Consider the following 15,053-nt stretch of genomic DNA (forward strand, 5'->3'; position numbering starts at 1 on the left):
TTTTTGAAAGAAATTCTAAATCTAAGGAGTTGGATTTCAGAATTTGTTTGTTAAGAGCCAGAAGTGCATTAACTCATATCATTTTTGCACAGAGTTAATGCCTTTATGGCTCTAAACAGACAAATTAACCGATGACCTGTGTAGTATCCTATGTTGATTGCAAATCAATTACTTGATATCTACAGTAGATTTGACCTTTACACACTCTCAACATGCCTCTTAGGAGCTCTAATTTGTGAAGGTATTTCAACAGAAACTGTTTATATATAATTCAATACATGAAAAAGATAGTTGGCGTCTAAGTGTCCGTAACCCTTTTTCAATCTGTTTTAAAGATTCAACAATCTGGCATGTTACTTGTGCTGCACAGACGTTCTAAGGAACATTGGAATATACCACACTTTGGGAAGATGCTATTGATAATGTATGGATTTTAAATAGGTTGGCAGCAGAAGTTCTAAGGAACATTGGAATATACCACACTTTGGGAAGATGCGATTGATAATGTATGGATTCTAAATAGGTTGGCAGCAGAAGTTCTAAGGAACATCGGAATAATACCACACTTTGGGAAGATGCTATTGATAATGTATAGATTCTAAATAGGTTGGCAGAAGAAGTTCTAAGGAACATCGGAATATACCACACTTTGGGAAGATGCTATTGATAATGTATGGATTCTAAATCGGTTGGCAGCAGGAGGGTTAAGGTATGGTTTGTAATTGATGTCTTGATCTTCAGCTTATAACGCTCGCTCGATCGGCATGGTCACTCCTATCGAGTGCAGGCCCTAGGGAAACAGGAAAGCTCTGAACGTGATAAGAAATGATTTAACGCTAAAGAGGCATCTGCATTCTATTTTCCATCCTCCAGGGATGCCGCCAGTATTGCATGGAGTTTTTCTCATCGTTTATGGCTCATCTTCGCTTCCGTCTCCTCTTTCCCTCCTTCTCAGTCCTCCATTCCCAGTCCTTCTTTCCCAGTCTTTCGTAGACTTACTCTCAGTCCTTCACTCCTAGTTTGATTAAATCTTATTCTCATTGTATGTCTGGCTGTCACTTTATTTAATTACTTTTGCAAGTTACACAGATTTGCCATCAGCTGAAAATACTCATTGCAAGGAATTATCACCTAAAAGTGCTAAAACTTCAATTTTAGAAAATGTCGAGCCCACTCATGTGAAATGAATTTTTACCTTTAGTGAGAGAAACCTGTAGGTAGTAATTGTCTTTTCTTGTGAAGACGGTCTCCACTGTGTACTAATATTAGGGTAAAATTGCTGAGAGTTTGAATGTGAATAATGCTCAAAATCCACTCTCTTACACTATTTTGGTATGTTCTTTGAGCAAGAGTTTGAGCTTGAATTTGTGAAATTATAACTGAATACTAAACTGAAACTGAATACTAAGGTGAAACTGATACTAAGAGACTATTAAAGATGTGAAGGGAGGGAATACTGAATTATTAATCTCTATCAACTCACAGTGTACTGATCTAGAGCAAATCATATATTATTAGGGAATAGCTAGCGCTTATGAGTCGAGCCTATATCCCTCCCCTATGGATACACCCACACCTTCCTAACTCTCAATGGATATTAAAAGAGGCTTTGAGAACAGTGATGGAAGCACATCTTCAATTCTTGAAGGGACGAACCATCTTAAAATATATCACAGGAGTATCTTCAAATCTATCACCTGTACTTTTTTTTCAAGGATTGCGGAGGCATCGCTCCTCCAATCTCTCACCTCCTCTCGTCAAATCCTACCCCTGACATTTCATAAGTGCCTCCGTTATCCCGGTAACCGGTCTCTCTTTATATCCCCAAATGGTCTGGCTGTGAGAAGAGATACAGATGTGCAGATTAACCCTCTTCCTTCTCATGATTCATGTATGATGGAATGTACAGTACAATTGATAGCTTTGTTTGTGTCTTTGATTGGTGAGAGGAGAAAGACTGAGAGAGAAAGAGAGGAAGAGGTGGAGACAAACACACAAGACATATTGGCAGAGAGAAAGAGGGTCAAAGAGAGAGAGGGAAAGAGAGAGAGAGAGAGAGAGAGAGAGAGAGAGAGAGAGAGAGAGAGGATATTCAGAAAAGAAGAAACATTTCACGTCAGAATCTGAATTGTGTCTGCTGATGTGTACCAAATGCTATAAAATTGTATTAAAAGGCATTTCATTATATTACAGATCTTAATTCTAGTGAGATGAAATCCTTACATATATAGTGAAGGTCTGAGTTATGCTAATGGGTAATATATTATTCTGGAATGGAAACACCTTACTTCTCACCCCAAGGTAGGTTCAATTTAATGTTTAATTACATAGTGTGTGATGTGTGTATACCAAGATGATGTTGATGTTGAGTACTGTGTACACCACACAGGTATAGGTCTTATGTTGGTCTGCACAGTAACCTCTCAATTCACTGCAGATAGAAAGACATTTGACTGTATGTATGCATCAACATTAATGGTATTATGAGGATGAAACTGGACTCAAGTAGAATTACAATTTACCAAATTTTCAACGCTGGACTGATGTGCAAGGTAGGTGATGAAGAAAGTTTATCATGGATTTCAATTCAAATCTACTCATTCTCATTGTAGCCGAGTTTTTATTTTCTCATTATTGTTTTACATCTACCATAGATAGCAGGTGCAACGAACAGATAACACTGCTCTACTAATTGACTCTGACGCATACTACTCCTGGGGTGTGTTTCACAAAGAACCTTCGTCGAACTTAACTCTAAGTTGGACTTAAAAGTTATGGAGAGCCATTTGTAGGCTTAAAATAAAATGTACTCAAAAGCAAAATCTCAAGTATTTTTGACTTTTCATAAATTCCACATCAAGAACATAAAATCTCCTTGATAATAGAAAATATGAATGATTTGAATCAATGTTTTATGCCATTCAAAATATTTTCAAAGATGCTAATGGCTTTCCATAATTGAACTTACAATTAAGTTTGACTTAGGATCTTTGTGAAACACCCCCCCCCCCTTATCTAGCATCAGTATCTAACCTTGCCATTTAATGTATTTTCTGATGGACATTCAGATTGACGTATCTAGTCTTCTAATGATTGCTACATTCTCTTATCTTTCTATCTCCCTTGAGGTATCGTACAGCAGTGTTACATAGCATTCCAAAAATGTACACAGTGACTATTCAAATGCTGAAAGAAAACCATCTACATGTAAATGACACAGAATACGCCTCAATTATTTGCATTTTGCAATCAACTTATGAACTTTCGATATACACATTTAAAGCTTTTAAAATTTATTTTAGACACCATTACACATTTTAGATATTTATTGATCTTTTTCTTGGCCATAGGGAAATCCAATCCTGTATCCTATTATCTAAACAGAATTGAACTGCTAAATGACATTGCAGGCTTCATAAAGATTTTCCAAACCCGTCACATCATGATTGCTTTTGACAAACACTTGAAACCCCTTCGTCACCTTGCGTGTACTGTGTGCCTGATGAAGTCCAAGTCCTACCCCCCGCGACCTGCCAGTTTTCTGCATCGCGGCACAATTTCATATCCTTCACGTCATTCTCACACCCCCCAGCGGAGAATGAAAACCTTGTGCCAATATTTCCCCTGACGGTATTCACAGCCTGAGAGAAAATTTATGAAAAATCAATAAAAATGCATCAAAGTGCAAATGCATAACCCAGGATTTCTACTTTTTTTTTCTTGTCTCCTCCGACTCCATTATGTACCCTGTACATGCCTATACTGTGTGCTCAGGCTTTTAATATGTCATCACATTGAGAAAACATAGTACACCTTGGATCCTTGTGTATTCCCAAGGGCATTATCACCTTGTGCATATCAAATCAAGTTTAACAAACTGAAAACCTTCGTCATGAATTATGTCCACTTGCTTTCTTCCTTCCATCTATCTCATTTCAGTTTATTTGGGTTTGTTTAATACTTTCTGTTATCTTTTGTTATGCAATGTTTGATTTTTCTTTGTTTCTTTTCATCTCTGGTTATTGGTTTATTTACAATTCTCTTGTATGATTTCTTTTTGCATATTTGTCATATTAATTGCTTTGTTATTGTGTTCATATTTTGGTGCAGTGTTTATCTGTTTTGTATTTTTGATTTTGACATGAAACATATTCATGCTGTTCCATTTCATCTTTCAGTGCTCCATATTATATTTTTCGTATCATTTCTTGCCCTTTCAATTGTAAAATTGATATATTTTCCTCTATTTTGGCAATGATGTATGATTTTTTTTCTTTCCGTTTTTTGTTTCATCATTAGAGTGATAGAGTAGCAACAGAACGAATTATCTTCCTCTAGCTTGTTTATATATTGATTTCTTCTTTCTATCAATCATGTCTCAGTGTACTTTACTATATTTTGCTTTATGAATATGAAAGATAATACACAAATCATATATACAAGGATGATACTATAGGCCTATGTCATATTTAAATACAAAGTTAGCAATAGTAATCAGATCCAGGTGAATACTGCTTTTCTATCCCCGTATTTTGAGGAAAGACTCCAAATTGTAAAAAGTTGTGCATTAAAAAAAATTAAAAAAATCATCTTTGCTGCGTCTCTCAAAACATGACAACCAATGACGTTCATTTTCCTGGAGCGTTTTGATGCAACTAGATCTTCATCTTAGAAAAAAATGATATAATATCTGGAATATAGATTTAATGGATTGCTAAAAATGAGGCCGAGCACCTGTCACTGTTAATTGAGGATAGAACCCTGGACAGGTCATTGTTATAATTATCTGAAATGCTTTGTCTTTCTTCTGCAGTATTTAAAGGAGTAAAGTAAAATTTGCTTCAGAGATTGACGGCCCTATATACATTTCCTCATTTTTTGATTGCCAAAAGCATGCCAAATATGCTTCATTATTTGTATTTGGAAGAAGTTTTAATGAATCAAATTAACAAATTTGAATGAGTTCCTCTTCAATATGCAAAACAAGGTTTTCATCGTGCATAATGAGCTAAGAATCTAAACTCCCAGTTCTTTATATTATTGAAAATGAAAAAGTTATGGTATCTAAAGATAAAAATGGACAATTTTAGTCATTCAAGAATGTTTATCTTTCTAGTGTAGATTGGTAGTACATGTGATATCTTCTTTAAGAATGAATACCCAAATATATCTGTAGTGTGCTAATGGTCATCGATATTATAGATTTTTGTTATGCATGAGTTGGTTGCAGTGAAATGTCTCACTTTCACTGTGAGTTTCTTAAAGTGTTCATTCACTTACAATCACTACCTCATCACTACCTTTTCAGGGTATTTCCCTTTCTTGGTACAAGGGACTTCCCCTGATGATTATCTTGAGGACACACCCCCTTCAGCCACACCTACTTCAGCTTTCCCATCTATCCTGTACACCAAATCCACCTTCAAGTCTTACGTTGTCCCATATCTATCTGAGCTTGATGATTTATGGTCCCTCTCTCTCCATTTTGTTCTTCTTATCTGCAGCCCGTGGTCCTCACGATGAAACAGCTCTTGGACGAGGTATCATCTACCCGGCGGCGTATCTGGGTTCCACGCAGCTCGTCACCACCAAACAACCCACCAAGAAGGTCCGCATGCAACAGGCCCAAGAGGCTGTCAACAGGATTAAGGTATACACCTACTCTCTCTCCATCTCTTTAACCCTTTATTTGCTAGCACTGTCATACTAACACAGTCGCGTGCTTAACATGAGTGCCGATTAGCACAAATTAATATGAACCAGTTGGCACAAGTTCTCTGTGCATCATAAAAACTTTTCAAAATTAAAATTTACTGTCTTGGTTAGCTTTATGATGAGCCTTTTTATGAGCACCTGTATACATCGGTTTTGTAATTGAAATATCAAGAAGTTGTTGGTAAATCTATCCCATGAGAAATCTAGTTTAGCAGAGGGAGACTCTTTGAGTGAGTATTAAAGTTTAACCTCATGAATTGGCTAAAAAAAAGCCTGATGATTAGGTTCCATTAAACCACAGTTACACAATCATACTGACTCCAGACTGAGCAATAACTGACAAAATCTTGAAAAATTAAAAGTCATGTCATTTTTTTATTCAATTAATTGTTGGTCTGGTGTTAGTCATATGGGTGTGCCTAGGGCATTAGGATCAAAAGGATACAATATGCACTCAGAAAACACAATTAGAAAAAGCAAATTTTCCTTCTTACAAAATAAGTGGTAACCCGTAACTTCCAAATTTGCTGTTTAAAGTAGTTTGAAAAAGATTCATTTATAATTCAACCTCTTTTATTCCATTTCCTCAAAACCTTGATAGTATCTGTAGATTAAAAAATTAGCATAATGTACCAGGTTCAATTTGTGATGGTAATCTAAGAACCATTTACGCAAACTGCTAATGCATGTTATGCAATCCAAGGCAAGTTTTTAATGGAAACCCTGATTTGGATCAAATGTACTTTGTGGGTGTCTATCAAGAGACCGTACGTGTTGCCAATTGTTGTATAACGCTCTTGCAGGGATCCAAAACAAATGTCATTATTCATCTATTCCTGTTGCACAATAAGATAGTACAGTAAGAGAGCAAATTGATCAAGCTTAACCATCTGTAATGCAGCTAACCTAACCTAGGAGTAACCTGCTTTGTTAATCATGAAATGCAAGATTGGACAGAAAGGCTACCTCTTAATAAAGTCAGTTCTGAAAAGAAGGTCATGTCAAAGTCTGTATATTTTCCATGCTAACTTCTAATATCCACCCCATTCCTAGTATACAAAGTTTACCAGCAAAATTGCAATTTTTTTTTTTTAGATTCAGAAGGTTACTAAATCTTGTGATAAAGTTTATGATTTAATCTTCTGGCTCCAAACAGACGATATTATACAAAATAAAGTAGTTAATTATTAATCCTTGAGGTCATATTATTTCAGCAGTCTTAGCATGTAAACTTGTTAAGAATTACATCATATGTTTGAGTCACTTGTGTGGTTTCTTAAAGCCATCAGTCTTTTGACTAGAATGTCCTCGGCAGTCTACAGTATTACTGAAAGAGAATATAGATACAATCGCTCCAAATCAATTCTATCCAGAATAACACTTTATGGCAAAAAATAGGGGTCACTTATAGGGCATCGTGACCGTACAGACGCCAGCCTGTGTCTTAAAATTGAAGTGGGGGGGGGGGGGGGGGAGTTCATTGCGATTTTCGAAAGGTTTGACATTTGTAGAAGAGTAACCACTCTACGTTTTAATCATGCATGTACTAACTCCTTTTTTCACATTTGTCACAAGCTTAGATCGACAGAGTAGAAGTTCATAAATTAAACATTTCCTTTTCTTGATGCATTAGTGGGACTGTATACACCAGTGATCTTGAATAGAGTATTTTATTAGTGGCTCCTTTCTGGCTTATCACCAAGATCGCCTTAACATAGCATAAGTAAAGTAGAATCATTAACATCAGTGTTTCTATAACTCTGTTTCTTGCACTCCTTTTTCAAGATTGTTCATCAGTAGGGCAAAAAATTATATTTCCATGAGAAATAACATGAGCTTCTCAAATAGTTCATTACTTTATATACATGTAAACGTTTCTTTTTAAATGCATTAGTTGGACTATGCAAAACAGATCTTAATTGTTTCCTATTATTATCTGTTTGGAGCTCTAAATTTGTTTAAATAAATATACTAACACATTATGGCTTCAAACAGATGAATTATACTTATCAGTGCTTTAGTCAATATTTCCCTACTTCTTTTTCTAAAGCTCCTTGTTCAAGATTGTTCATTATAAAGCTAATAAAAGAAGCCAAGAGCGTAAGCCCTCTGTATTAGTCTTGAGAGTAAGGATGATTATGAGGGTAGAGGAAAGGAAGGAATGTTTTGTCATGCCATGCCCCCGTGTCGAGTACAGTCACCCATCGTTGAGTTTAATTCATCAACGTCGTGCGTAGTGACATCACATATCACTCATCCTTGTCCCATATATGTTGCAATGCTTAACACGTCTAGCGTTGATTGCACAGCCATATATGCTTCCATCTTGGGGTACTTGCATGGTGAGATGAAAATACTAGGCATTATGAGGGAGGGATAGTTTAATGTAGTGTAGGGAGGATTAATAATAGGAGATAGAGAGAGTGAGGGATAGTTTAATGTGTAAGGTAGGATTAATAATAGGAGAGAGTGAGGCATGTATGAAAGCTAATTTGGAGGTAATATAGAAGATGACAAAATTCAGAGGTTGATGGTTCATTCTTTTACCTAGCTGGCTGCTAAGAAAGCATTATGCTTGTAAGTAAGCAACAAGAGGACCAACGGCTTTAAGTCCTCTCCTCGGGACTTGGTAATGAGGATTAATGCCTTAACACAGGACACGAGCACATTTACTTGGTTACGAACCAGGGACCTCTCGGTTTCGAGATGACTGCTCTACCACTGAGCCATTGCGCCTCCTCGTAGGAAAACTATACAAACATAGATGAAACAAACGAGAAGAGCGGGATTCGTAGAGACTAATTATTGGTATGGACAGGAGTTCAGTTTCTGAAGGACAGGCCTGAGATTAGCAGGAGTTTCTGCTTTTAGATGAAAATGGAAAGAATAAGATACAGAGATATTAAAGATGAAAGGCAAAACGAAATGATATGGGTAGGACGGTGACAGAAAGTTAATACTTAGGAGTTGATAAGGAAGAGATGGTAATGATGGAAATGATATGATACAAATATATAGAGAGAAAGGAAATAAGAAATAGATACTTATACAGGCAAAGAGTAGGCTTGATAGACAATAGCAAATACATAACAACATATGGAAGGTTTTAATGAATTGTCTCATTTTGACAAAAGGTCAGAAAATATTATTTCAGTATAGATGCTAAGGAAAGAAAGTGAAAAAGAAAAATCAATTGAGTGATTGACCTTGTGCATAAGATGTAATTGAGGGGAGGGGAGTTGGGTTGAGAGATTCAGTTTGCCTGATTACCAATCAATTCTCATTAGGTAGAATTCTATTACTCTATCTCAATCCAAATCTCCTCTACAATTGGAAGTGGATTGAGATGAGCTAATGTACATTGGAATGGATTGCTCCTCATCAAGAAAAAGCTGTTCACATTATTGCATAATGTAGAAATGCTCACTGTAATGCGAACGTGACGACAAATGATTTCAAGAATTCACCCTGGGGCCACTATCAATACTCTGTTAAAAATGTCCATAGAAATAATGTTTGAATTATACATGAGGCCATCGTAATTTTCACACGTATGGATCGAGAAGAACAAATGTTTATTGGAATGGATCGTTCCTCATCAAGAAAAAGCTGTCCACATTGCTAGAAACCAAACTATGATGTGAACATGATCATAACTACTTTCAAGAAATCCCCCTAGGCCACTGTCAATACTCCAGTGGATTTCCAGTAGAAATGATGGACGTTTAGATTATTTAAGAAGTTGGAGTAAATCCTCACATTTGCTCTTGTAATTTGATGAAGCTATTGACAATGTCCTTGCATTAATTAATTGATTTCAAGTAGGTATTTTAATTTGTGTTCACTTGTAACACAATTTGATGTATTGATAAACCCCCTTATAATAATAATATACCATACTTATAAAGCGCATATCACAATATGTCTCTATGCGCTGTAAGATAGACTAAGGAAAGGTGGACAGAGTAACATAAGCATTATTTTAATTGCATTCAACTTTTTGTGTAATATGTTTGTATCTCTTTGGGATTCTTGGGGAAAGAAGTGTGGACGGCTCTAGTAATTGCTAATTCCATGGGACCTGGCAAGCAATGTTGATTTATGTGTTTGGTTTTCATGTGTGGTAATTTAGAATAAATTGGCAGTAAATCATATTGGGATTGTGATTTGAAGAAGAAATAAAAAATCAATAATACCAGGGCTGGTTTTTGTTGGAAACTACTCGAGCATATACATGTATATATTTAGGATACTGTAATATGTTCGTCCTGATCAAGATGTCATAATATATGACAGGGCTTTCCCTGAAGGGACTATTTAATCAAATTTGGAGCATAATAGGGGTCCCTCTTGTACAGCAGAAAGGACATCAGCTGAATTTCATTATAATGCTCCTGCGCTGTTTGCGATGTCGTGGAGAAGATATTATAATGATACATAATGCCGGAATACATACAATGTTACAAGCGAAGATGACGATTTAAGCCCCTGTTTCGACTCTTGAGACCTCGCGGGAGAAAGGCAACAAAAACAAGTGAAAATCAGTGCATGTATCCCAAGTTTCCTAACTACGTGTAACCTAATGCTACCCTAGTCTATGGCCCTTGAAGGAAGCGCTCTGGCATATGGTCTTTAGTGTAAGAAGAGATCATCCTTTAAACCTAGGTCATAGTAAAGGAAAAGAGAAAGATTGAAGACATAATTACTTCAGTATTACCTTCAGCCAGTATTGAATAACCCAAGCCTCTAGACTCCCAAGCTATAGTTTCCACCCTATTATTCTCTTATCAAAATGTTGAAGGTTGTCATTGTTTGTCTCCCCCCCCCCCCCCCCCCCTCCCCCACCACCAAACACATTGTGTGATAGATTCATATTAAAATACAAGTAAAGATGAGGTGTAATGGTAGATAGGCTTATCATAATAATATCATCTGTTGTGAGCCAGAAGGGCATTAATTAATTCTGTGCCAAAGCATTTGAGTAAACGCCCTTCCAGAGCTGCCAACTAGTACGGATTTCCCGTAATTGTTACGGAAATTAACGACCATTACGGAATGTTGTCTCAAATTACGGATTTAAAAAAAAAAAAAAAGATTTATTTTTTTTATTTTTTTTATTTTTTTTAATAATTTTTTTTTTTTAAATAAATTTAATATGATTTATCGTAGCGAGTGCTGTGAATAGAAGCCATTTTTCATGATAAACTGTGTTGTGATCACCTGAAATTCAATATTTAACATCTTTGTGTGAGTAAAATCACCAAATATTTCAGATAATCATGCGTCCGCGCAGTGTTGGCGTGCCGTTTTTTTAGATTCATAGCGCCGCATAAGAAATTACTGATTTATACCCCAAATTACTGATTTTGAGCCTTGTGATTACTGATTTTCTGTTCTGGAGGTTGGCAGCTCTGCCCTTCTGGCTCCAAACAGATAAAATACATGTAATAAATATATTGCTTGGAATATCAAAAGCGACCCAACTGTATACAATTTGAAATCTGTTTTCTTCTCTATGTAATAAATAGACTATGACAAATGTTACACTGCATTTGTTTAGGCAGTAGCTTTATTGTTTACGTCAGTGGCATTTCTGTGCCATAGATCATTATCTTTTAGCCTTGTTCTCATAATGGTGCCTTCCAAATGCATCTCAATTAAGTCGATGTGATGGAATAGACTCGCCAATGACAAGGCCCCATCAATTTAGGAAAATTGTTAGATTTAGATCGTATGAGCTAGGTCTTTTGGCTTGTAGCCCTGTAGTGGAGTGAGTTTCAAGAGCAAGTTGATTAGATGTCCTGACTCATCAATTTACCGGTAATCTATGATACCAGCAGTCATGTCATAGGGTTTAATCTGGCAGTTGGATCGAATGCCTTCTGGGCATCTTCTGGGCATCTTCGGGCCGTGTTCATTTCTCAGTTTGCCCATTTAGCTGCGCCGTCTTGTCAAACACAGTAATTAATTATTTCCTTAGATAATATAATAAAGAGCAGTTTTTTCCATCTACCTCTTTGACATTGCTGCTTTTTTACAATACTTGTCAATGATAAGAAAGTAAACACAATCAGGACCCCGTCTTACAAAGAGTTGATATCACAACTTATTGATGTCCATCGCAACTATGTACATAAGAGATAGGAGACTACAAACTTGTGATTGATTGGAGGATTTATGATTGATTTGGATCAATCGTAACTCTTTGTAAGACGGGGCCCAGCTAGGGCGTGGTCTTGGTATATGTCTTGGTTTGTGAGGATGCATGCATGTTGCACATTGAAATGCTGACATGCATTATGTAAAGCATGGTCATAGATCTTCTTTCAATTTCTACAGGAGATCGATACTCATTATCCTCCATCTAATCATACTCAAGTTGTCTTGTCCAAAATTATTATGTAGTCCATGGTGCGGCAATGTTGTGAGCTAGCTATCTTCGCATCATGAGAGTTCAAGATCTAAAACAAGGAATATTAATATCTTGAGTTTAAAGCGTAACTATTGTGAACAAACCTTGAATCCTTATGTTTTAATCTACTTCATTGAATTGAACATCGCAACATTTTCTGGATAAATAATTTGGGAACTTTCTGTTAATTAATGAAATGAAACATATAAGCATTTATATTACAATCATTTTTGTGTGAATACCGACACATTTTTTGAAGATACCGACACATTTTTGGAAGATTTCATATTTCAGTAACTGGTTTTATTATGATGAGGTGCTTGTAATATCCCTTTTGTAGTAAATCTTTATCACAGTAAATAATTTTATCATGGGTAAAAAGGGATATTAATGGTATAACACAAAGTGCAGGACTGCAGATAAATACCACTCTTATCAATATCCAGTTATGAAGAAAATAGTTACCAACAGAATATTGATCTATTGACAATGAAAGCATGATGTTTCTTGAACCATGCCATGCCATGCATGGACATCTTTGTTTTGTTTTTCATAATAGTATGGTATTCCTCTTCTTTTTTTTCCTCCTCCCTTTTTCTCCCATACCCTGCATCATTAGACACGACTTAGGAAGCGCTGGTATAAGGTTGGCATTGCATTTTTGAGCTATCATAACCTCTATCTTCTCATGTATCTTTTTGATATTCACATTGTTTGATGCGTCTTGTCTTGGGCAGAAAGGGCGTAACTCCACTTTTTCTCCATTTCAGCACAACCACAACTTGTTTATTATTATATTAGTGTGTTTATACAAAAGTCTTTCTTGCTATGTAGCTGTGTGTCATGACCGAAATGAGCTTTTTATATCTGCAGCCATTTTCGTCATCTGCTTGACAGCCAGAAGGGTGCTTACTCTCACAGGATATGAGTTAGTGCCCTTCCTGCTCTCAGCGGATGTTATATATGTATGACAACAGTATCACATGGAGAAGCCAGGGTTACCATCTAATCACATGTATTTTGTTTCACTCTTATGTAACAGTCACTTAAGTCCTTTACGCACTCAATGTATCCTTCAATATTTCTTCTAATACATGTACTTTGTAATATCCACCAGAGTATCTATCCTACAAAAAAATTAAACCATTCATAAAATAGTCTATTTAGAGCGAGAAGGGTATAGACTCTTTCAACACAGAGTTAACGCCCTTTTAGCGCTGAGTAGACAACATATTCAATTCAGCACCAGATCAAGTGTGTGTGTTCTTTGTTTATTATATCTCTCTTTCTTTCTATCTTCCTGTCTCTCATTTTTCATCTTTCCGCTATGAAGGAGCGGCCTCCACCAAAAGTACATAAACCAAAGAGAAACGTATGCTCTCTCTTTCTCTATCTATCTCAATATATCTTCATGTTCATCATGTATTTCTTCTCTCCTTTGTCATTAATGTGGTGACACCATTTTCTTTTTGGTCAGTCTTGTGATTAGCATGTAAATTAAAACTCTGCATGCATCCATATCTCTTTTTATTGATTATCTCCTCGTCTTATGAACATCATTATTACATCAAGTCTCCCTTGTAGAGTTTCTTTCTATACATGCTCAGGCAGTGTGCCGCAATCAGCCTGTTTTGATCCCCTGAAAAATTGTGCATCCACTTAAGTGTACCTTATACAGGGTTATTTTTTCTCTCCATTAGGTTGCTATTCTTATAAATGTACGAAGAAGACTCTTGGTTAAATAAAGTCAGATAAAGAGTAAATAAATTCAATTATTTTTGCTTGGAGTAAGTAAAAAAAAAAAAGAGTGAACTTCTCTATAAAAGTTCACCACAGAAAGAGAGGGAAAAGTATAAAGAATGCCAGAAATAACAATTTGCTCAAAATCACATTTTCATATCTTTTTCTTGTATAAAAAGTCCAATAGTGGGGAAATGGAAGCCAAATTCTCTTTGCATGTTATATTATTTCACCTCTTCATTGTATTTATATCTTGTGATAGTCTCTTTTGTTCCTTGTGATGTGTCTATTCACAGTGTCTGTCTGATCACATTGATTATTAAAATCAACAGGAAAAAAAAACACTAACCCTGTTATATAGTCCTTCCCCATTTTCATACTCTGATGGATATTAAGCATGCAAAATAATTTCAATTTCCATCACAAACTAGAGGTGGCAAATCAATCACTTCATTTTGTGTGTGATAAGATGGTATTAACTATGGCTTCATCGTGTATATACTCTTCGTCATACTATATAACACATGTAATATTCCCATTGACCCACCGTCATTGTAACTTTGTGAAATTACTTTTACCTTTATATTGAGTCTTGATGTGTAAAGTTTTGTGTTTTTTGTATTTTTGATGTTTGACTTTTTGTATTCTCCCGATTGTAATATTTGTGTATGGTGCAGATATAGACCTACTAAATATTGGACCCCCCCCCCCCCCCCTCACACATTGTATGAAGCATATATTTCAAACTCTTTTTAATCATCATGATATATTAGTGAACCAATACCTATACATATATATGTTGCTCCTGTGCCCTGCCTATGGAATTGACTCTCCTCATGAATTAGATGAGTGGTACTAGAATTGGCAGGATATATTGTTCAGTTGTATAAATTAGTGATTTTTGTTTACTCAAACATCTTTTGAACATTGGGAAAATAATTTATTTGCCATGAATTCTGTGAATCCAGATGAATAATTAAATAGAACATCACTTGATTGAGGACTTCAAAAAAAATTTCCTCTACAAGATTTTCGCAAATTTTTGTTTCTGTTTTTAGAAGTCTATAGCTTTAGATTGTGATATGTTTTCATTTGTCAGAGTACACAGTGTATGCATGTAAAGTACCAGTGTATTGTATACAAATATACACTGTCTTCAGAGGTTCTGGTTAAAACTATGGGAGTC

General features: G+C 35.8%; 1 protein-coding gene across 3 annotated transcripts in view; it reads left to right on the top strand.

Moving 5' to 3' along the window:
* Positions 1–15,053, top strand: part of LOC574607 (amyloid-beta A4 precursor protein-binding family A member 1) — a 40,791-nt gene that overhangs the window by 9,633 nt on the left and 16,105 nt on the right. For 2 of the 3 annotated variants that reach the window (XM_030977363.1, XM_030977365.1), the window contains exons 2-3: positions 5,505–5,650; positions 12,747–12,773. In XM_030977363.1, the coding sequence (XP_030833223.1) occupies positions 5,505–5,650; positions 12,747–12,773 (173 nt within the window). The remainder of the gene's footprint in view (positions 1–5,504; positions 5,651–12,746; positions 12,774–15,053) is intronic. The other variant, XM_030977364.1, reaches the window with a different exon arrangement.

This window comes from Strongylocentrotus purpuratus, unplaced genomic scaffold (assembly GCF_000002235.5).
Source record: "Strongylocentrotus purpuratus isolate Spur 01 unplaced genomic scaffold, Spur_5.0 spur5_scaffold_9, whole genome shotgun sequence".
NCBI lineage: Eukaryota > Metazoa > Echinodermata > Echinoidea > Camarodonta > Strongylocentrotidae > Strongylocentrotus > Strongylocentrotus purpuratus.